The 23,895-nt window shown below is 37.7% G+C and overlaps 1 protein-coding gene across 2 annotated transcripts; it reads right to left on the minus strand.

Moving 5' to 3' along the window:
- tnfrsf21 (tumor necrosis factor receptor superfamily, member 21) lies at positions 1-23,509 on the minus strand. 2 transcript variants are annotated; one of them, XM_028439633.1, is made up of 7 exons: positions 23,302-23,509; positions 17,881-18,562; positions 14,804-15,244; positions 11,088-11,353; positions 7,815-8,046; positions 3,897-4,162; positions 1-399 (listed from the first exon to the last, which is right to left on the minus strand). In XM_028439633.1, exons 1-6 carry the CDS (start codon positions 23,323-23,325, stop codon positions 3,933-3,935), a joined length of 1,875 nt encoding a protein of 624 aa, XP_028295434.1. In that variant the 5' UTR covers positions 23,326-23,509; the 3' UTR covers positions 1-399; positions 3,897-3,932. The 2 variants fall into 2 exon arrangements, with proteins under 2 accessions (XP_028295434.1, XP_028295433.1); XM_028439632.1 differs by lacking the exon at positions 1-399 and having other exon boundaries at positions 2,796-4,162.
- Between the last annotated feature and the right edge of the window lie 386 nt (positions 23,510-23,895).

The raw sequence follows: 23,895 nt of genomic DNA on the forward strand, positions 1-23,895 counted from the left end.
ACGCTTTGAAAAAGGCTTGTGTGTCTGTGATGTCATCACAACATTACTGCATCTCCTCCACACACGTTCAAACTACTGTTGATCTTTGGTGTATTTTAATCTGACTGTTGGAAAGAAGCAACACTTTGTGAACAATAACCACCAGGATATTGTGCATCTGTACGAAATTTGATCCTGTGTCTGACCTGGAAAGTGAATTTGAAGATGAACCTGAGAAAGTTCAGAGGTTCTTACAAAACGTGTCTGTTTGATAATATTCAACCTTCTGGTCATAAATAAATGAATAAATATACGTCATTTTGAAGCTGCTGCCTGCTCAAGATGCGGGGGAGGGCGCTCTGCTGTGAAGTGGTGGGCGGTGACAAAGGTCAGAGGCGTTTCCAGGAGGTGGGGGCGTTCCTAGGAGGGCACAGGCGTATTTACGCCTAAAATTAATGCTGTCAGAGTTTTTAAAAATGAGTCAAACACACATGAATGAGCCAAGGCAACACTACAGGTATGTTTTTAATGAGGGAATGACATAATAACATGATATAAATCTTGAAAAAGTCGATTTTACATAAACCCCCCCAATGAAAAAAATAGCTTTTACATCTCTGAGTCACTAAAGGTTTAAAACCAACACATGGAATAAAGAAACGTCTCACATCACATAGACCAGGGTTGTCAAACTCATTTAGTTCAGGGGTCAAATATGGACCAATTTCATCTCTAATTAACCACAATTTTTATGCAGGAAAACCAGTAATTGTAACATTATTCCCAGCTTTACACAAATATGTAAGAAACTGACAATATCCAACAGATATCAGTCCCATTTTGTGACCAATTTATATCTAACTAAAGGAACTATTAGGTCATAATTTGTGGAAAGTTGAAGGATTTTGTAAGAATTTGTAGTTTAACATCAAAATCATGTGATGAGAGCACCAGAAAAACAGTGATTCATGTTTTTTATTTTCTCCTGTGGGCCGCATTGGATGCTCCAAAGGGCCAGATCTGACCCCCGGGCCATGAGTTTGACACATCACACTATCATGTGTTGAGCAGAGAAGTGAGTGTGTGCATCAATACATTAATTATAGTTATTGATTAGAAAAGAACAATGATTGGTAGATAAACACTTTGGGTCAAAAAGATCAGCATGAAAAAAGGCCAGCATGTAATCTAGTATAAGCATATCTATATTCTAAAGGCGTTTCCATAGCAGCAGTAGTCCACTATCACAGTGGTTCTCAACCCTTTCAAAATAAAGGTTCCATAGAGCGGGGACCCTCCAAAATAAAGGTCCCAGAGAGCAGGGACCCTCCAAAATAAAGGTCCAGAGAGCAGGGACCCCCACTGTAGCTGAAGGTGGTTGAACACAGACATGAACATTGAAGAACAGTCATATGGAGACAGGACCATCTATAAGGGGGAATAAAGGGGAGAGATTTTTGGGGTCCATCCATAAAGTCAGTAAAATGATGGTCTATTGTTCTATGAATCTGTGATAACCACATTTATTTATTCATCTGAATAATATCCACTGTTATCCAGGAACGTTTATTATTATTATTATAATCATCTTAAAGATGGAAATCATGGTTTTAATCACTAATAAAATGTTTCAAAGTGAATAAAATGGTGGAAAAGGAGGTGAAATGAGATTTAAAAAAACACAGAAATTAGTTAAAAATTGTAAATTAAAGTGGACAAAAACAGAGAGAAAAGGTGGTAAACAGAGTTCAAAGTGTTAATATTGGAACACTTGGATCCATTATCCTGGGAAATGCGCAAAATCTAAATATCTCAAACTTGAAAACGCCTGAATTTCGAAAAAAAAAATAAAAAAAACACTCAAATATCACTAAAAAGTTTTTACATCTTTCATGAGGAGGAATTTCAGGTGTTTTGATATTGACATTTGTTGCAAAAGCTCAATGGAAACACTTTTTACACAAATACACGTCACAGTATGTGACGTACCTGATCACGTGACCACTTCTCTCTGAGTAAACATGACGCGGTACGTGTGGACAGAAAAGGAGACCCAGATAATAATAATTAGTGATTATTAGACAACCTTTGAATGCAGAATGTTCTAAGGAGGTTCTAAGCGTCCATCTTCCTGCAGAGAAGTCTCATGGGATGAGATTTCACCAGTTAACAGGCTCCTCCCCCAAAACAACCTTCAATGGAAACACCTTCAGGCACACATTAGACTCTGTCAAAATTTAGAAATATCACTTTTATTTTGTGAAAATCTGTAATAAAAACCCAGCTAGTGAGTTTAAAGTGGTAAATAATGGGCATGACAAATGATAAATGTGGTTAAATTAGCAAAAATAATCATGAAATATGGTAATAATGGGTCAACATATGTGACATTAGGTGTAACCCCCAATTTCCACCAGAGCTGATAGGTTTCCACTGTCTGCTCCGTCACAGATGTGGTAGTGCGGTACCTCCACCAGATTTACACAGGACTTCTATTTGTGACGCATCAATCAGCTCAGAGCAAATGAAGATAAACAGGAAATGAAGCACGTACTCCGCAATAAAATATCGGGTTACTTTTCAAAATAAAACACTTCAGATTATATTTCAAGTAACAACGTCATAATGTGTAAAAACAAAATCACATCCACTATATTGATTCCTCTCATACTGTAACTCACTGTAAACTGCAGCTACTTTGATTTAGTTCATGTTTTACTGGTTTTACAGTTTTATTTCTTCTCTGTTGATAAAAAATGTGTCTATGACAAATCCAGAGTCCAACCTTCTGGTTCTCCTTTATTAGGAACACTGACCTGTTTATCTGTTTATTGTTGTGTTTAGAACACACACATTTAACTGTGTTCTCGCGCAATTATATAAATATCGTGAGAACTCCTCGGTCTCGTGACATCACAGTCGTTCAACCGGAGCGCACCGTGTCGCACTCTAAATGCAACTGGTGTGAATTACAGGATGGTGGACAAAAACCGGATCAGTGCCGTGGCGCAGCGGCGACGTATCCAGTGGAAACCTCGGGTAAAAGTGGTGGAAAGTGTTTATAAGTGCTGAACATGTCTGGAAAATGTGTAGAAAAGACATTAAAAGTGTCAGAAATGAAAGTAATGAGTAAAATAAGAAAAAATGGGCTCAAACCCCCTCACAGTGTCTCATGACCCCAAGGTTGAGAACCCCTGCGCTACTGAAGGTTAGCACCAGGAACACAAACCTTGGTTTGTAAAGGAATGAATGAAGAGCACATTATAAACATCTGTCCACTCCAGATACAGATGTTTGACTTATTCAGCAACAGTTCCATCATTAGACTTTAGAATAATATTCCTTTAACACAAAGGCATCAGATAAACATTAAAGATGAAAACTGACAGAGTGCAGATGATAAAATAAGCTTTAGCACCACCTGGTGGAGGAACAAAGAACAAACCCTGACAGATATATTTAACTGATGAAAATGTTTATTGTTGGATTTAAGGCGTGTTTTAAGTGTGAAATAAACATTAACAGAATGAAAGTAAGGATTAGCTTTTTCCTTCTAATGATAGTGTAAAGTGTAAATTTCAGGAGAAGCTAACGACACTGTTTCATTATTAATATTCTAAAACGTGTTGAAATGGGAATATTTCAGAATAAAACCTGCAACAAAACACAAATCAATTATTAAAACTTTACTTTTTCTTTGAAGCTCCGTAGCCAACGGTCCGTGGACCCGTAGCGGTCCACAACCCGGTGCTTAGGAACCACTGATGTCAGAAACTATCTCAGGCTTTTATAAGAGAGTTTTTATTTCTTCATAGTCACTGATGTTTCGTAATGCTACGTTAAAGTTTTATTATTATTAAGACAAATAGGATTTTGGAATTTATAAGAAGTGTAAAAAACATTTTAAATGTGGTTACCTTCCAACCAATGACTCAGCAGTTTGTGTGTGCTGCTCACAGCAGGTCAGGCAGGTGGGCATACACAGAGTCTAACAGCGTCTGACTGGCCTCCTGACTCTTCACTCCAGCAATCTCAAACATGAGGTCCAGTTTATCCTCAGGGCCGTGGATCTGCTCGATGGCGAGCAGCTCGTCTGGGTTCAGGATGTGCAACATGTCGTCAAACACCGGCTGCAGGTCGCACGGATCCAGACGCACCTGACGCAGAACCGTGTCTTTTTTCTCTGACACACAAACAACAACATTAGAACTCTTTAGGTGTTGTACAAATACTTTGTTATTGTACTTCAGTACTTTTTTCTGGTATCTGCACTGTTCTTGACTACTTATTTTTTAGATACCGTAATTTCTGGGCTATAAAGTTTTATTGGCCACATGACAATAATTTAGCAATTTTTTAAGAAAAAAACCACACAAATGCTGCAGTCTAACATAGGCCACACCCTATTGGCTGATGAGGGTGCTCGTCAGACAACTTGGCCAATCAGAACAAGCAGGTAGACAGGCTGCTGTACTCATGTTAGGTTTCACAGAAATGTCTGCGTTTCAACTGATAAGTCGTACTATTACAAACTGACTTTTACTGTAGAAGGAGATCAGAACATCCTGTACATACCGTCTGTACTGTACATACCGTCTATACTGTACATACCGTCTGTACTGTACATACCGTCTGTACTGTACATACCTAACACTGTGATTTTTCTCTCTCTCTCTCTCTCTCTCTCTCTCTCTCTCTCTCTCTCTCTCTCTCTCTCTCTCTCTCTCTCTCTCTCTCTCTCTCTCTCTCTCTCTCTCTCTCTCTCTCTCTCTCTCTCTCTCTCTCTCTCTCATTGAGCATTTGCAATACATTTGGAAATACATGTGTTTTACTTACATACATTTAGTGGCATTTATTTTTTTTTTACTTTTACTCAAGTAAAGGAATAACTTCAATACTTTCACTTTTACCAGAGTTTTTATTCAAGTATCAATAATTTAACATGAGATAGATAGAGATAGATAGATACTTTATTCATCTCCAAGAGAAAGAGTACTGAAGACTAGTAATAATAATAATAATAATAATGCATCAATTTTATATAGCGCTTAATCATAGACACTCAGTCACTTTACAGAATTAAGGCATTATTCTTTCACTCCACACTTAGTGGTGGTAAACTACTGTTGTAGCCACAGCTGCCCTGGGGCAGACTGACGGAAGCGAGGCTGCCATAGTGCGCCATCGGCCCCTCCGACCACCACCAACACTCACTCACACACTACATTCATACTAGGCAATGTAGGTGAAGTGCCTTGCCCAAGGGCACAATGACAGATACCACTGGGTGACTGTCACCCCACTGTGGCACCTGGAATTCTCAGTGGTCTCCATCCAACTACTAACCAGGCCCAGACCTGCATAGGTGTACTTTTATCACCTATGAATACTTTCTAACCCTTCTTCAGAATAAATACCAATATAACACGTATTATCTCTATAGTTGTATCTGTAGAAAACTTTATTCATAACCTAGCTACTGTTTTGTTAGCATCTTAGTGTCCGAGCGCGCGCCACGCACACACACACACACACACACACACACACACACACACACACACACACACACACACACACACACACACACACACACACACACACACACACACACACACACACACACACACACACACACACACACACACACACACACACACACACACACACACACACACACACACACACACACACACACACACACACACAGAAACTCTTACCGGTGACATGACGTCTCTGAGCAGCTGACGGACAAAACGGGGCGGAGTAAACGAAGGAATTACGTAAGGCAGTAGCGCAGGGTGGGAGATCATGTGATCAGGGGTTATTTTGTCTTAATTATTTTTTTTATATGGGGATTAATTTAGGATGTGATTTGAAAAATGCATTTGTTTATTATAAAATCAGTTATCATTTGAAAAGGATGTGAATATTGTTTTTGTTTGTATTCCTTAATAATTGTTTTTGGTTTAATTTAAACCACACCCATGGGAGGGGCTAACCTGTTAAAAGCAGTGTAGGAAGCTGCATAGAGGGCAGTGTTTCTCTGGAGGTGCATGTGGACCAATGTACCTGAACATTTCTGAAAGCCTCTCAGCTGGAAGTAGAGCTGGGACCAGGCTGGGTTTTTATTCTCTTGATGTAAATATTTATGTTCCACTGTAAATATTCAGCACCACCACCATTTTTGGAAAAATAAATGAAAGTCGACTTGCCATATGGATGGTCGTGGTTCTTCTTTTTGAACAAAAAAAGAAACCCGCCACACTTAGCTAAGCTACTAGTTAACAACCAATAGGGTTCAATAATGTTGTTGTGATGATATGACCTTTGACCTCTACTGCAGACACACACACACTAATGTGTGAAATACATAATTAACCCTTTTATTTATTAATCAAACCAAATTAATCTCAATGGTAAATATATATTTGACTAAATAAGAGTGGTTGACTCAATAGTGACTCAGTAACGACTCAGTAGTGACATAATATGATTCTGGTACAATATTTAAAACAAAGTTTAAGCTAGTTTTGCTAATGCTAATGTATAAACATATTTGCTGCTGTTGGAGCATAAAAATGTTTAATATCACTAATTTTAATGACTTTAGACTCGACAAAATCACAAAAAAACTTGGAACTGGACTTAGACTTGAAAACAAATGAGTCGTGACTTTTCAAGTCTATTGACTCAGGAACCGTGAACATTTAAAATGTAAAATGATCCTGGATTGATTTTTTTCTAAAAGCATCACTATTATTAGACAAATGTGTTCTCTGTTCATGTAATTCATTGTTATAGATTATTATATCAGTTTCATAAACTTAATTAAACTGTGGTTCATAATGGACTCATGACTTATTAAGACTTTATAGACTTGTTTCCACCTCTGATCCTAATTTAAGTTTAGTTAAATATTCAGCTGTAGCATTAAACACACACTACGTGATATGGTGTATATATATATATATCCATATAGATCCTGTGGGACTTCCAGATACAGACGGACAGAATGGTAATGGAGAACCAACCAGACATTGTGGTGGTGGACAAAGAGCAGAGGAAAGCCGTTGTGGTTGTCATAGCAACACCTAGTGACTGCAACATCAGGAAAAAGGAACACGAGAAACTAGAGAAATACCAGGGGCTCAGAGAAGAGTTGGAGAAAACCTGGAGGGTGAAGACATCAGTGGTGCCCGTGGTCATTGGGGCACTCGGGGCAGTGACCCCCAAACTGGAGGAGTGGCTCCAGCAGATCCCAGGAAATACATCACACATCTCAGTCCAGAAAAGTACAGTGTTAGGAACAGTAAAGATACTGAAGAACCTTCAAGATCTCAGGCCTCTGGTAGAGGACCTGAGCTTGGAGAGAGAAACCGCCCGCGGAGGGTGAGGAAGAGATTTTTTTTTTTTTTATATATAGTAACTAATGCTGAGATAAATTATTGTTGTAATACAGTATAAAGTTGAATTGAATTGAAAGGTTGCGTTAAACTTCATGTTTTTATCCATAAATCATTAGGAAAGTATGAAAGGCAGACATTTGTAGAGCAATAACTCATTTTTATACATAGAGTTTTTACAGTAAAGCCAGGCATTAACATTTTCAACTATTATGTTCTCATTTATTTATATTTAAATGATAAAAATGATATTCATGGAGAACATTGTTGATTCTAATAATGGGACAGAGATCAGATAGATCAATAAGTTATGTCACTGAACCTCACGTTCATGTTTAGGTCAAAAAGAAGAGATTTACACATTCATTTCCTCTACACTTTACATCAGACTCTGGATTAAACATCACATCTAATCATGTCACAATTTCTCACCTTTGGTAATGAAGGAGCCGGTCCTACTGAGGGCGGAGTCTTTGCTGGAGGTGGAGTCACAGCGAAGGAGAGGCTCTGATTCGTCAGGGAAGAAGCCTTTGGTGCGGTCGCAGAGTGATTGCTCCGCCCCCGAGCCTATGCCCAGCCCCCCACTGCCCACACTACCAGTGCTGCTGGGAGACTCCAGAGGTCTGTGAACAGGACTGATGCTCATCACATGGTTGATGTCAAACTGTGGACAGGAAACCATCAATAAAGGATTAATGATCACATACTAATATCTACTGTTGATACTGTTAATGACATCTCAACAGGTTTTATTATTCATGTGACCAACATCAAACCACATTTATATTAGGAAATCTACCACAAACATGGCTGTCTCACGTACTCACGCTGACGTACTACTCATACTAACTACTCATACAGTACTAACTACTCACACTAACTACTCACACTAACTACTCATACAGTACTAACTACTCATACAGTACTAACTACTCATACAGTACTAACTACTCATACTGTACTAACTACTCACACTAACTACTCACACTAACTACTCACACTAACTACTCACAGTAAGTACTCATACTAACTACTCATAGTAACTACTCATAGTAACTACTCATAGTAACTACTCATAGTAACTACTCATAGTAACTACTCATAGTAACTACTCATAGTAACTACTCATAGTAACTACTCATACTAACTACTCATACAGTACTAACTACTCATACAGTACTAACTACTCATACAGTACTAACTACTCACACTAACTACTCACACTAACTACTCACACTAACTACTCACACTAACTACTCACAGTAAGTACTAACAGTAAGTACTCATACTAACTACTCATAGTAACTACTCATACTAACTACTCATACTAACTACTCATACTAACTACTCATACTAACTACTCATACTAACTACTCATACTAACTACTCATACTGTACTAACTACTCATACAGTACTAACTACTCATACAGTACTAACTACTCACAGTAACTACTCACAGTAACTACTCACAGTAACTACTCACAGTAAGTACTCACAGTAAGTACTCATACTAACTACTCACACTAACTACTCACACTAACTACTCACACTAACTACTCACACTAACTACTCACACTAACTACTCACACTAACTACTCACACTAACTACTCACACTAACTACTCACACTAACTACTCACAGTAACTACTCACAGTAACTACTCACAGTAACTACTCACAGTAACTACTCACAGTAAGTACTCACAGTAAGTACTCACAGTAAGTACTCATACTAACTACTCACAGTAACTACTCACACTAACTACTCACACTAACTACTCACACTAACTACTCACACTAACTACTCATACTAACTACTCACAGTAACTACTCACAGTAACTACTCACAGTAACTACTCATACTAACTACTCACACTAACTACTCACACTAACTACTCATACTAACTACTCACAGTAACTACTCACACTAACTACTCACACTAACTACTCACAGTAACTACTCACAGTAACTACTCACACTAACTACTCACACTAACTACTCACAGTAACTACTCACAGTAACTACTCACACTAACTACTCACACTAACTACTCATACTAACTACTCACAGTAACTACTCACAGTAACTACTCACAGTAACTACTCACAGTAACTACTCACAGTAACTACTCACAGTAAGTACTCATACTAACTACTCACAGTAACTACTCACACTAACTACTCACACTAACTACTCACACTAACTACTCACAGTAACTACTCACAGTAACTACTCACAGTAACTACTCACACTAACTACTCACACTAACTACTCACAGTAACTACTCACAGTAACTACTCACAGTAACTACTCACACTAACTACTCACACTAACTACTCACAGTAACTACTCATACTAACTACTCATACTAACTACTCATACTAACTACTCCTCATAGTAACTACTGAGTTAACAGAGGTGATGGTATATTAATGCAGCTCAGAGAGCACTAGGACCATAAAAATACTTTGATTAAATAGTAACAGTAAAAGTTACTCAGCTGTAATTACAACCTAAACAAAGTAGTTTGGAGCTAAAGGTGCAGGTAAAACAGGAAGTGGAATTATTAAATGATGTCATATCTGCCCTTTAGACTAATCTACGGTGGCTGGGAAGTGTCAGGTGAATGTATTTACAGAAACAAACACAAATGCAAACCGGCCACAACGGAAGTGTTTCCAACGGACCGGTATTACAGACGGACACGTTTCTGGCAGATGTTTTTAATCCACCAGAACAGAGAAGAACAAGAAGAAGACATTGAAACGCGTATGAAAGTAAGTGAAAGTTGATTAGGATACTCTTATATTTTTCATATCAGGCTATCATATCATAATACCCGTCAGACTGTAGTACCGTACTAATCCACCTCCATTATGACATTGAACACCAGACATCCACAAAGCTCTATTCTAACCATTTATTCTGCTCCTTTCATCTGGAAGCTAGAAGTGGATTTGATTATGTTTCATTGTGGCAGGAAATGAGAACAGTAGTGTAGTACCAGGAGCACAAACAGGCAGACATTACATGTTTCACCAATCTGTGGTTAGAGGCCCAACAAAGAGCTCATTGACTGAGCCCCCCCACACACACACACACACTCTTAATAAAATAATAATCATGTCATATCTGATCCATAGTTAATATAAAGGCAGAGATCACATGATCTACTGGTAATAAAGTGTGACGAGAGAATCCTTCACTTGTTGGATTAAAGTAGATGTTGATGAAGGATTCATTGGTAGACTGGAAATAATAAAGTTAATGTGACCTCTACTTTACTGTCCTCATCACAACATGTTGGTGAGAAGATTAATAAATTAAGGACTATTAGCGCATTCCCACTAGCTAAGCTAATGAATGAAACTTTAAATCACATATTGATTAGATATTAAAACACATATTCTTGTCAAATTATTTCACACTACAAGTAAAAAAGAAAATAACGTTTTGTTTAACTCTGTGTAGATTAATATTAAAATGTCAATACAGAACTCATCATTGTGAACTCTATGTTCAACTCAACTGACCACAGCCCAATAAACACTAGCACTAACACTATGCAGCATAGTATGAACACACAGTCCATACTAAATACACTAAACTGATAAAAAGTACAGCAAGTGATTCATCTACATGGTTCTATTTAACGTGCTGCAGCACATGTGTGTGACTAATATGATGATGATCTCCTCTCTAACCTGGGCGTTCTCCTCCATAACGTAGCGGATCTTCTCCACCACGTCGATGCGTCTCTGCCTGTGCAGTGCGTTGATTAGCTTAGCCAGGTTAGCGTCGCTATCACGTATGGTCCAGTGCTGTAGCGCCGCTAACGCTCGCTCCTGATCAGAGCGGTAACCGTTAGAGACGGCGTCCACCTCTCGCTCTGAGGCGTTGGCCAACAGTTGGTAGACGTCCATCCATTGGACGCTGAGCTGAGAAGACACGAGCTTTAGGATGTCCACGCCTATGGACGCAGGACAACACGTTAGCGTTAAACAGAATCACACACTTTAAAAATAATGATATTATTATTAATAGTTGCACGCACGCGCACAGTATATACTGTCTACTGTATACTATAGTATATACTGTCTACTGTCTACTATAGTATATACTGTTTACTATAGTATACAGTATATACTGTCTATTATATACTATAGTATATACTGTCAACTGTCTACTATAGTATATACTTTCTACTATAGTATATACTGTCTACTGTCTACTATAGTATATACTGTCTACTGTCTACTATAGTATATACTGTCTACTGTCTACTATAGTATATACTGTCAACTGTCTACTATAGTATATACTGTCTACTATAGTATATACTGTCTACTGTCTACTATAGTATATACTGTTTACTATAGTATATACTGTCTACTATATACTATAGTATATACTGTCTACTGTCTACTATAGTATATACTGTTTACTATAGTATACAGTATATACTGTCTATTATATACTATAGTATATACTGTCAACTGTCTACTATAGTATATACTGTCTACTGTCTACTATAGTATATACTGTCTACTGTCTACTATAGTATATACTGTTTACTATAGTATATACTGTCAACTGTCTACTATAGTATATACTGTCTACTGTCTACTATAGTATATACTGTCTACTGTCTACTATAGTATATACTGTTTACTATAGTATATACTGTCTACTGTATACTATAGTATATACTGTATACTATAGTAGACAGTATATACTGTCTACTATATACTATAGTATATACTGTCTACTGTCTACTATAGTATATACTGTTTACTATAGTATATACTGTTTACTATAGTATATACTGTTTACTATAGTATATACTGTCTACTGTATACTATAGTATATACTGTTTACTATAGTAGACAGTATATACTGTCTATTATATACTATAGTATATACTGTCAACTGTCTACTATAGTATATACTGTCTACTATAGTATATACTGTTTACTATAGTATACAGTATATACTGTCTATTATATACTATAGTATATACTGTCAACTGTCTACTATAGTATATACTGTCTACTATAGTATATACTGTCTACTGTCTACTATAGTATATACTGTTTACTATAGTATATACTGTCTACTGTATACTATAGTATATACTGTCTACTGTATACTATAGTATATACTGTCTACTGTCTACTATAGTATATACTGTCAACTGTCTACTATAGTATATACTGTCTACTATAGTATATACTGTCTACTATAGTATATACTGTCTACTATAGTATATACTGTCTACTGTCTACTATAGTATATACTGTTTACTATAGTATATACTGTCTACTATATACTATAGTATATACTGTCTACTGTCTACTATAGTATATAGTGTTTACTATAGTATACAGTATATACTGTCTATTATATACTATAGTATATACTGTCAACTGTCTACTATAGTATATACTGTCTACTGTCTACTATAGTATATACTGTCTACTGTCTACTATAGTATATACTGTCTACTGTCTACTATAGTATATACTGTCAACTGTCTACTATAGTATATACTGTCTACTGTCTACTATAGTATATACTGTCTACTGTCTACTATAGTATATACTGTTTACTATAGTATATACTGTCTACTGTATACTATAGTATATACTGTCTACTGTTTACTATAGTATATACTGTATACTATAGTAGACAGTATATACTGTCTACTATATACTATAGTATATACTGTCTACTGTCTACTATAGTATATACTGTTTACTATAGTATACAGTATATACTGTCTATTATATACTATAGTATATACTGTCAACTGTCTACTATAGTATATACTGTCTACTGTATACTATAGTATATACTGTCTACTGTTTACTATAGTATATACTGTTTACTATAGTATATACTGTCTACTGTATACTATAGTATACAGTATATACTGTCTATTATCTACTGGGAACAGTAGATAATAGACATAATAGTGGTAGATAATACCACCAATGTACAGGTTAAATATGTATGTTTTATGTGTGGTAAGAAATGAGTAATTAGCATGTGTTGATCACATGATCATGTGTTATCATATTCATGTTACTTTTTATAGACTTTCATATACATTAACTATAAAAATCTACTTTATAAACATTGTGTTCATATAAACTGAGATGTGTAAGAATTTAAAGATGAAGATACTGTTTTATTTATTAATGTTATTTATTTTATTTTAAACTGATTTTAAGTTTCCATTTACATGATCAATATAAATCAAACATTATTCTATATAATTCTAACTGTATATAATGTAATCCACTGTATTGTCTTCATAGAGAAGGTCTTTATGGCTCCAGGAGGACTTTAATCCAGGTGAGATGAGGTTCAATGGTTCCTTGTAGAGTAAAGGTTACAGACCCCTGACCAGGGGGAGAGGGTTAGGAGACCCCACTATCAGAGCTGGACCCTCTCAATTTAATTCATGGGGTGAAACAATGCAGATGATAAGTTGGTTATGTTACTGTTAAACTAATTCATGTACAGTATTTCTGTAAAATTAAAAACAGAATAAATGTAACCTGTTGTTATGATTTAATGTTATTATATAAAATAAATGACCTGTTATTTCAGCCACTGATTGTTGCAGAAAAACTTAATATTGACACTTAGCAAATATATCTCAAGTCATTGACAATCTTAACTTCAGACTAAACTACAGTATGTTAGTTAATTATTCATCAGCATGTATGTCTATGTTGTAGTCACTAATTGGTCGATGCTGTCGTGGTTGACCAAGATTTTCATTGGTCGACCAACAATAATATCAGTTTAATACCATTTTTTTAAAAATGCAACGTACATATATAATTGATAAGGATTAAATATCAATATAATGTATTTAATACCTAAACATGATTCTATGTCCAGCAATAGCTGTGTGTGAGTGAGAGTGCTGCAAGAAAAATGAAAACATTTTAAAAAATTTAAAAACTGTTGTGCTTCAGCTGTTACTGACTGTCCTCAGATCAGATCAGATCAGATCAGATCAGATCAGATCAGAGTGGGAACAAATTAAGACAGGCTTGAAACACAAGCATCCACTGTTAAATCAATCCTTTTTCTGCACAAGAACATGGATTATTCTTATAATTGATACATAGATAATGTAAATAGATCCACTGTCTTTGGCGCCATGGACACACGGCTCACCTGTGTTTGGCGTGTGTTTGTTTCCCCGTGCACTGATCTGATGTTGATATTAATAGTTTATTAATAAAAGCAAGTTTTTTTTGCCATAGTCTTGGTTAAACAACAGCTCTAGTGATTTTATGTCACTAAAATAATAAAGTCAATATATGTTGAATATAGATCTATTTGCTAAGTCTACTGAGCTGAGTGGAGAAAGCACACGTGTCTAATAGATGAAACCACTCACCCTGTCCATTGCAGTAGTAGATCCACTTCTCTCTGTTCTGTAGTGATGGTACTGATACGTTCTTGTGGTGGGTCTTCTCTATGATAGAACAGGGGTCCTGTATGGGACCCTTCTTCAACACCCTAGAGCTGCTCTTCACACTACACACCACAATCACCACCAGCACCAGGAGCAGCAGCAGGACCATCATCCAGGGAAGGTGCTCATTGATGTCAAACTGGGTCTGAGAACCAGGTCTAGGAGAACCTCTACGTCTGAAGATCCCAGCTGATACCATCCTGAGTCCCCCCCGTGGACCCCGTCCTTCTGTGGTCTGGTGGAGCCCAGAACCAAGAACCATCTGATGTTTTATGGAGGGAACCACTGGACCTTCACTGATGGAGATAGAACCTAGAACCTGGTGCTGGGTGTGTTTATCATGTTCTTTGAGCTGAATAGAACCTGTGATGGAGAAGAAACAGACTTTAAACCTCATCAGTGATCAGTGATCCCCAAAGTGATTTTATTTTGCTATCCACATTATTATGTTATTGTTTGTAGTCAAAAAAACCTGCACATTACAGTAAAACACATGGATATTTAAGCAGTTATTGTAATTGTGAGTCTGTCTCAGCACTGTGTGTGTTTATCACAGCAGCAGCTGCTTCAAACAACTGCTGAGTCACTTTCTGCTCCTCATCTCCATTAACTACAGGAATAGTGCATTTAAGGTGATAATCATTTGTTTCCAACCGTTGCGTCGCTTTGTGTCACAAACATCAGATAAAGTTAAAGGTCTGATCCCTGGGTGCTACAGCGTTCCTTCCCACTGCTCCTCAGAGAACACATTTCATGTCTGTAGCTTTACATATGACAATCCACACCATCCACTGCACAGCGCCATCTCCAGGCAGAGGAGCAGCTTCAGTGACAGACTGCTGTCATTGTCCTGCTCCACTGACAGACTGAGGAAATCATTCCTCCCCCACGCCATGCGGCTCTTTAACAACTCTAGGGGGGGGGCGAAATAAATCAACCATAGAACACTGGACTTAATGCTAATCACACCATGCACCCTCTGTCACACACGCACTTTATCACACACACACACACATCTACAAGTTGGACTCTAAGTATGTACAAACTGACCATTACGCAACTGTATCTTGCACACTGTCATCTGCACAACTGCACTTGAACTGGACTGGCAGACACTATACTGTATTTCGTTTTTATACCATCATATTTTACCTTAGTACTTTTTTTGCACTGTTTTAAATTTTTACATTGTACTTTCCCTGCATGCCCCTGTGTTCCCATACCTGTAAGCTGCTGGAACTGTGAATTTCTCTTGGAGATGAATAAAGTATCTATCTATCTATCTATCTAATAAGTATAATATTATTTATTTATCACTAGAACGGCAGGTTACACAGAACACATATCACTGCACCAATGCCCCAAAACACATGATGTGCTGGAAACCACAAGAACGGAGTACGGCTCCACATCAACAAATAGTGCACACTATAGTGTACTTTCACTGTGGAGGTGTGGCACCAGCAGCAGGCACTTCCTGGAGGGGGCGGTTCAGACTCTCTTGACGTCACAAGAGTTTGAACCAGAGGAAGAGCTCGTTTTTCAGAAGGGGGGGGAGCATCAGCTCAGAGAGCAGGAAGGAAGCCCAATAAGACTTAGGGGTGTTTTTGATAAGAAATTAACATTGTAACAAGGTTAAAAAAAAAGTTGATTTGCATAATATAGAGCCTTTAATGCTGTATATCATCTATAATTCAGAATAATTTCATTTGTCAATGAACAATAAAAGCACAACAAAATGTTATTTTTTTATTGCCTACATCTTTTGCTCTATTTTGCTAAACTGTCTAATGCACTGCTATTTATTTATTTTATTTCATTGTGCTTTTGTAGTCCAATGACAAATAAAATGATTCTGTTATCTTTGCAGTTATAAAGTAACAGTATTACTTTATAGGGTAATCAAGTAAAGTAACGTGCTACATTTAAAATATTGGTAACTAAATTATTTAACTATACTGTAGGAATGCTAACCGTTACTGTGACTTTAAAAAATAAATTGACATTGCATTACATCCATAACTCCTTTAGTTCAACAGTCGTAGCATTCCTGAGCTGATGGAGCAGCTCCGTTTGTTTCCATGGTTACAAATGTGTTTCATTCTCAGAACCACAACAAAAACATTGATGTTACTGTGTAAACAGGTGTTAGAGAGTTCCTTTAAATAGAGATAATATGGTAAACTACTTTTATTAAACATTTTATGTGCTTCAGATGAATTATGAAAATAAAATGGTTATGTTTGAACCATTAAAAACATTATAAACACACATTTTCAATCACAGGATAACATGATCACTAGTCAAACCCAAAAGAGTAAATAAACCCCAAACCCACATTTTTCTGCTGAATACATGTGTATTAAGTAGTTCTGTTTATTAATCCTAGTCCCACTCCTCACATTTTAGTAAAAGTATTTTCATTTGTCGTATTTAGTTGTTAAATGTCTGATATACTGCCCTCTAAGGGTTGAGCGCTGCTATTACATCTGAATGTTTCTATTGGCTGAAAACGGTTTCTTTAGATTCCCGTGTCATCAACTTTCACTGTTGGCCCCACCCCTCCTATACTGTAAAAGCTGAGAAAAGGAGGAAGGTTTCCTCCAATCACAGCCCTCAGTGGGCAATGATTGACAGTTTTAATGAGGAAGTCTCCTGCTGCATGCGTTACAGACACGTCTATGCTATGTGTGTATTCCCGTCTGTCTGTGTGTGTGTGTGTGTGTGGACGTGTACGTACATCTTATCCCTATGTGTGTGAGGTGTGTCTGTAAGGCTGTGTGTGAGCTTCACGTAGTGATTGTAACAGATTATTATTATTCTTATTATGAGCAGAAAAGCACAAATGTGTCCGTTACACTTGCTATATGTTTACGCAGCAGTTTTCATTGAAATCTAGCGTAGATGTATGCTATTATCCCAACACATGTATGTGAGGGACTGACTTTAAATAAAGAAAGACAGAAAAAGTCTCAGCTTCAGAGTTTCTGTTTGCTCACCTTTATGTTCCTCAGCACTCAGTGGTGCTGGTGATGCTGGGAAAGTTTCCTGTCCCATCACAGCCAGTGGGGCGGGGCTGAGGGCAGGTGGGCGGGGCATAGCAGGGGCTCCACACAGGTTGTCAGTCTCTTTAGTTCCTGCAGTGATCAGAACCAGCCCCTCAGACTCACAGTGTGTGTGGTGTGTGCACTGGGTTGTGTTGGTGTGTAGGTGTGAGAACGTCCCTTTAGTGCACGGCCTACACACCACATCCTCTCTGGCCCCGCCCCTTTTCTTCACCCTGGTACCTGGGGGGCAGAGGGAGTGGGGCCGACACCGTGCGCCAGCGTCCCGGGGCAGGAAGCTGCCAGGGGGGCAAGCACACACACGGTCCTGGGTGGGTGTGCACAAGGCCTTCTCCAGGAACCCATCAGGACACTCAGGCTGGCACCGATGGCACCGCTGGACCCCGTTCTCCCCCCGTGTGAAGGTGCCCAGAGGGCAGGGTCTGCACTCCCTCAGGGCCGTCACAGAGCAGTGGGACCACACGTAGGTACCTGCCGGGCACTTAGAGCACAGCAGCAGGGTGCCCGACTCCCTGTCTGTGTGATAGTAGTGGTGGGGCGAGGGGGCGGGGCCCCCAGCAGGGTCAGCTGGGGTCAGAACCCACGCTGACATCTCAGCCACCACCGTACATAAGAACTGGAACACAAGGACAAGTTAGAGTTAATATTTAATATTAAAAGGGACCTCCACTGTTTATACTAATTATTATTATTAGTAGATCTGTCTAATAAAACACATTATTATCAACCATATTCATTTAATTTCCTTTTAAAATGGGAATACTTTACAGTTTTAGAGCCTGTGTTCCTCCATCTTAAAATCATGTGATTGATGATGTCACACGGCCCCACTGCCTGTAAACATCCCATTGTTTTCTATTGGAGTGAAACATTCAGCCTGATTTTTACATTATTTAGTAGATTTATAGATCATTTAGTAGATTTATAGATCATTTAGTAAATTTATAGATTATTTAGCAGCTTCTGCAATGACAACTTGTACTGAAAAACCAGGAAAAGATGTCAATGTAAACTTATTTTGTTTATAGAAAGAGGATAAAACCAGTTGTGAACACAGGACAATAGTTCTGAGATTTGGTAGTAGACAATGAAGCAGAGAAGACGAGCTCTCCTATGGGACCTTTACCGAGCAGATCTCCTGTAGTACATAGACGGTACAGCTGATGTGTTTCTGGGTTATTCAGATTAAAGAGTGTTAAAATAACCCATGCACACCTGGAAGTGTCCAAGTGTGGAACAATTATTATGACTGTAAACATTTTAAAAAACAACAACAGGACTTCCGGTGGCGCGCTGCATGGTATGACGGTGTGAGAGCAGAGCTCCGGTATTACCCTTAAATTCCCCTTAATTCAAGAATCATTATCATTCAATTTGATCATAAACTGACGCAATAATGGACGAGGACAAAAACAAGAAAGGAGGATACGGGTTGCGAAACACAGTTGAACGAGAAATCGACTAAAAAGTCACTACTGGAGAAGCTTCAACCATACAAGATGGAGGACACGGAAATAGCAAAACTCTGGACTCGATCTATAAAGTTGTGAGTGAAGCACAACTTCACTCACAACATGTATGCCACAGATGTACAATAACGTGACACAGGCAACAAAGGATCTGCAGAGACGGGGACTCAACGTGGGTAAGGCAGCTAGCGGGACCGGGAGCAAGGACATATTGGAGGAAACGCTGGCTCGACTTCTATCGTGGGAGACGATCGAGACCCAAGGGGGGCAAACGTGGACCGGTTCCAGCGGCAGATCCAAAATAAACTAAAGAAATATCGCAGGAAAGAGCCAGGAGCTGCTGCAGGGGATGAGTAACTGTTTTATCCTCAACTTCCCATTATTAAATTACAATGGTGAGTATTGATATTGAGCCCTATCCAATCCTCTCTTTCTTCTCTATTTAATAAACAATGAAGGCTGGTACTTATGGAGAACTGAGAGCCACAACTTTTTCTCTTTCTTTTTTCCTGCAACCAAGGAGCCCCACCTTGTGGCTAACCCCCTTCATTGTCGAAGGTGTAACGGTATCTTTTTTCTTGAAAGTTCAGTTCAATGTTTTGTATTATAGTTCTTTGGGTCTTTTCGTTTTACCCTGCTGTGTTCTTTTTTTGAGGTCTGGGATGTTACAAGTGCAATATTTCATATGTAGAATTAATGCAACATTATAATATCTTTGAATGTAAATGGGCTAAATAATCCTATTAAAAGAAGAAAAATGATATCTAAAATAAAAACGGAAAAGATAAACAGAATTCTGGCAGGAAACACATCTTTATAGTACTGAACATGAAAAACTAAAAAAAATGGGCTTTAGAAATACTTTGTTTTCATCATATAATAGTGGTAATAAAAGGGGAGTGGCCGTACTGATCTCAAATTCAGTCAGGTTTGAATTGATATCTGAAATAAGTGATAGAGAGGGCAGGTTTGTTCTGGTAAAGAGGAAAATTGACCAAAAAGAAGTGACAATGCTTATGCTCCTGGGAGTGATATATCTTTTTATAAAAAGGTAAACATACGGGACCCTTATTAGTGGGGGAGACTTCAATATGCTTCTTAACCCTTCATTAGACACAACTAACAGGAAAAGGAGAAAGAATCCAATTGAAAAACGTATAAACAAAGAACTTAAAGACCTGGGACTAACTGATGTATGGTGATTCATGCAGGGCTCAGATCCAGGATACACATTTTATTCAGCACGACATACAGTTTATGTATGATTTATTCATGTATAACTGGGATCTACACAGATTAAAGGACTCTAGAACAGGTCAGAGGGACATTTCAGATCATTCAGGAGTTTATTTTACATTACACTGACATGGTAGACAGTGAAAAACACTGTGGAGGTTAAACACTGGTATGTTGAATGATCCAGCTTTCATCAGCTTGATGGTGTCAGACCTGAGCTAATACTTACAGGATAATGATAACGGGGAGGTAAACCCTAGTATGTTATGGGATGAAGCTAAGGCAGTTCTTAGGGGGAAGATCATAGCCAGGACGGCCATGTTGAAAAAGATAAAAGCTCAAAAGCTGCAGGAAAAATTGAGAGACCTAGAACAGAGGCACATTGTTAACAAAGATTATACATCAAACTAGAAATGTTAAGCAGGAAATAGATAAAATACTAAGTGAAGAAGTTGAGAAAAATATAAGGTTTCTGAAGCAAAGATACTATGAGACGGTCCCCAAAGCTACAAAACTGCTAGCTTGGAGGCTCAGAAAATACTATCTATAAGATCAGAGACAAATAAACGTACTAGCAGTCTGGATGGAGTGTAAGGCTTACAGACATATCAGTGTTTTAAATGTGGATTATAAACTATATGTCAGCATCTTTACAGAGAGGATGGAAACATTTTCTAATAGATGAGGATCAAACAGGATTTATGAAAAACAGACAAACCCAAGACAATATAAGAAGAGCCCTGCATATTATTGAACAGATTAATAAGGACAAAGTTAGATCTATCATTCTCAGTCTGGATGCTGAGAAAGCTTTTGACTCAGTTGTGTGGGAATTTCTCTATTTAGTAATGAACAGATTCAGTTTTAGTGAAGATTGTATACGTTGTATCTAGACACTCCCCTACTGCAAGAATAAAGGTAAACCGTAGTGTTTCCAACTCCATAACTTTGTAACGCAGCTGTAGGCAGGGGTTTCCCGCTAGTCCCAGTCTTTTTAATGTATTCATTGAACCTCTAGGACAAGTAATCAGACAAGAGTCAGGATTAAGGTGTATCTCCATGGGAGAGTGGAATATAAAGTGGGTTTGTTTTGATGGAACTAGATTAATAATGAGAATTGTGGAAACATATGGGTCATACTATATTTATAGATACAGAACCTCTCAAGCAACAAGGCTGCTTTGGAATCACAACAATGAGAGCCATTTAATGTTATGCACTGGTTGTAAGGAGAATGTGTTTTTTTACGCTTGGCTCGGTGTGTGTGCTGCTGCTGCGTCACTGATGTCACGTCGGGTGTTTCCTCCTTGTCCCGTTGACGCGCTGCCGTCCGCTCATACCCAGAAATAAAGGATGAGGGTTACGGGGAACAGATACCTTCGACACATTTTGCGTCAACATATTTTTTGCGTCGACATCATTGATTACGTTGACGAGTTGTCCCATATATAAATATCTATATTAGTAAAATTATCTGGTCTAGGATCAGTCTTTTATTGTTTAAGTTGTTCTCGGTTTAATAAACAGAAACACTAACAGTGTTTTCTCACTCATAATAATTCTATATTTAAACTTTCTCAAATATAAATTTAGTTCTAATAAAATGCAATATAAAACCATCTTGTGACTTTGTGCATTGATCTTGGCTCCTCTGTTTTTTTTAACACACTTTAATAAACATGATCAAAAACTAATTCTAGTAATAAATAAAAGTTTCTGGGGCAGAGGGACATCTGTGCATTAGAACCATTAGTGTTCTCTTTAAAAGTCAAACATCTTTGTATGTTTTTAAACGCTTTAAATCAGTTTAAATCACAGGCGGAGTTTGAGATCGTTTCCAGGGGGAGAAAAAAATAGAATTAAATATATTGACCGTCTCCACAATGTGTGTAACTTATACAATAATACAAAAATAAAAAAGATGAACCAACCTAAAGTCTCTAAAGTTAGGGACTGTAAACGTATACTACTACACATCTGAGGCAGAACTAACATCTGTGACATGAAATTAACAGGAATATGTTAGAATTAAAGCAGCACTAAACTATTTAATAAAAAATACAAATTATAAATGAAACTCAGCGTATGGTTCAAACAACAATAACTACTAATAACATGTTTTATTGTTATAATAATCCACTTCATGTCATGAGTCTGTACTAATGATCCAGATGTGTGGATGGATTAATTTGTTCATTTCAAGCCCAAAAACAAGCACATTATTATGTCTAATAAGTTGATTAAGTGACGTCATTAAGACAGTAATGTGTCTTTATAATGAGAAGTAACTTTAAATGAACAAATAACATTAAAAATTAGAGATTTTTTGCAAAACATGAATAAAATTTACTCTGGAAATAGATTAGACTTCACAGTTACATAAATTCATTCAAAGATGTGTAAAAAAAAGACATTTACACTTGATTTTTCTCCATTGTTTTCTGTGTTTGTTCTGTTTTGTCTGTCTTATGTTGTAAAAATAATCAAATGCAGTGTACTTTTGATGACAGCTGTCTGTGAAAATGACAGTTTGTTAGTTAATTAAAGTAACAAAGTATTTTTTAAAAAGAAGACAGTAATGTGTAGCAGAGTAAAAACAGGGGTCTGGCCCTTTAAATGGATGTGAACACAAAGACAATGATGGACTCACCACAGCACACACACGCTGACTCATGCTCCTGTTCACTCTGTGTGTGTGTGAGGGGCTACACGGCTCCAGTCCAGCAGGGTTCCAGATGTTCTAAAGGTTCCAGATGTTCTAGAAGGTCCGCGTGTGAAGGCCTTGGCTCCAGAGCTCTGATAGCTCGGAGCGGTGCCGCGCCCCGCAGCAGGAAAACCATCTCTGTTCCATCAGCTACAGAAACACACTGAGCTGTGACGCATCACAGAGGGGCGGGGCTAAGTCCTGCGCCCCAGCCAATCACTGCACAGCAGAAACTGCACACGAGCAAGGTGCACAAAGGTCACATGGTTTATTATTATTTATTATTTATTTATCATTCATCGGGGAACTTTACTCATTTATACAAAAACAAGGAATAGTGAAATTTAAAACAATATTTCTTAATTCATAATTGTGACATAGTTTCTCATAATTATGAGAGATTATGGAGCCTCAATAGTTCCCGGAAGTGATCAGTTTACTATTACAGCCAATGGAGCTCGAGCGAATTAGTCGGTTTGTGATGCACTTTTGAACGATAAGACGTTCTTCTTCTTCTTCTTCTTCTTCTTCTTCTTCTTC

This window comes from Gouania willdenowi, chromosome 24 (assembly GCF_900634775.1).
Source record: "Gouania willdenowi chromosome 24, fGouWil2.1, whole genome shotgun sequence".
Lineage (NCBI taxonomy): Eukaryota > Metazoa > Chordata > Actinopteri > Blenniiformes > Gobiesocidae > Gouania > Gouania willdenowi.

Bases quoted from the DNA above. Each gene is read 5' to 3' on its own strand.
- tnfrsf21 (XM_028439633.1), bottom strand. From the start codon at position 23,325: ATGAGTCAGCGTGTGTGTGCTGTG. The intron at 15,245-17,880 runs GTGAGCAAACAG...TCTCCATCACAG, and splicing joins GAGTGCTGAGGAACATAAAG to GTTCTATTCAGCTCAAAGAA. The intron at 11,354-14,803 runs GTGAGTGGTTTC...CTGCGTCCATAG, and splicing joins CTACTACTGCAATGGACAGG to GCGTGGACATCCTAAAGCTC.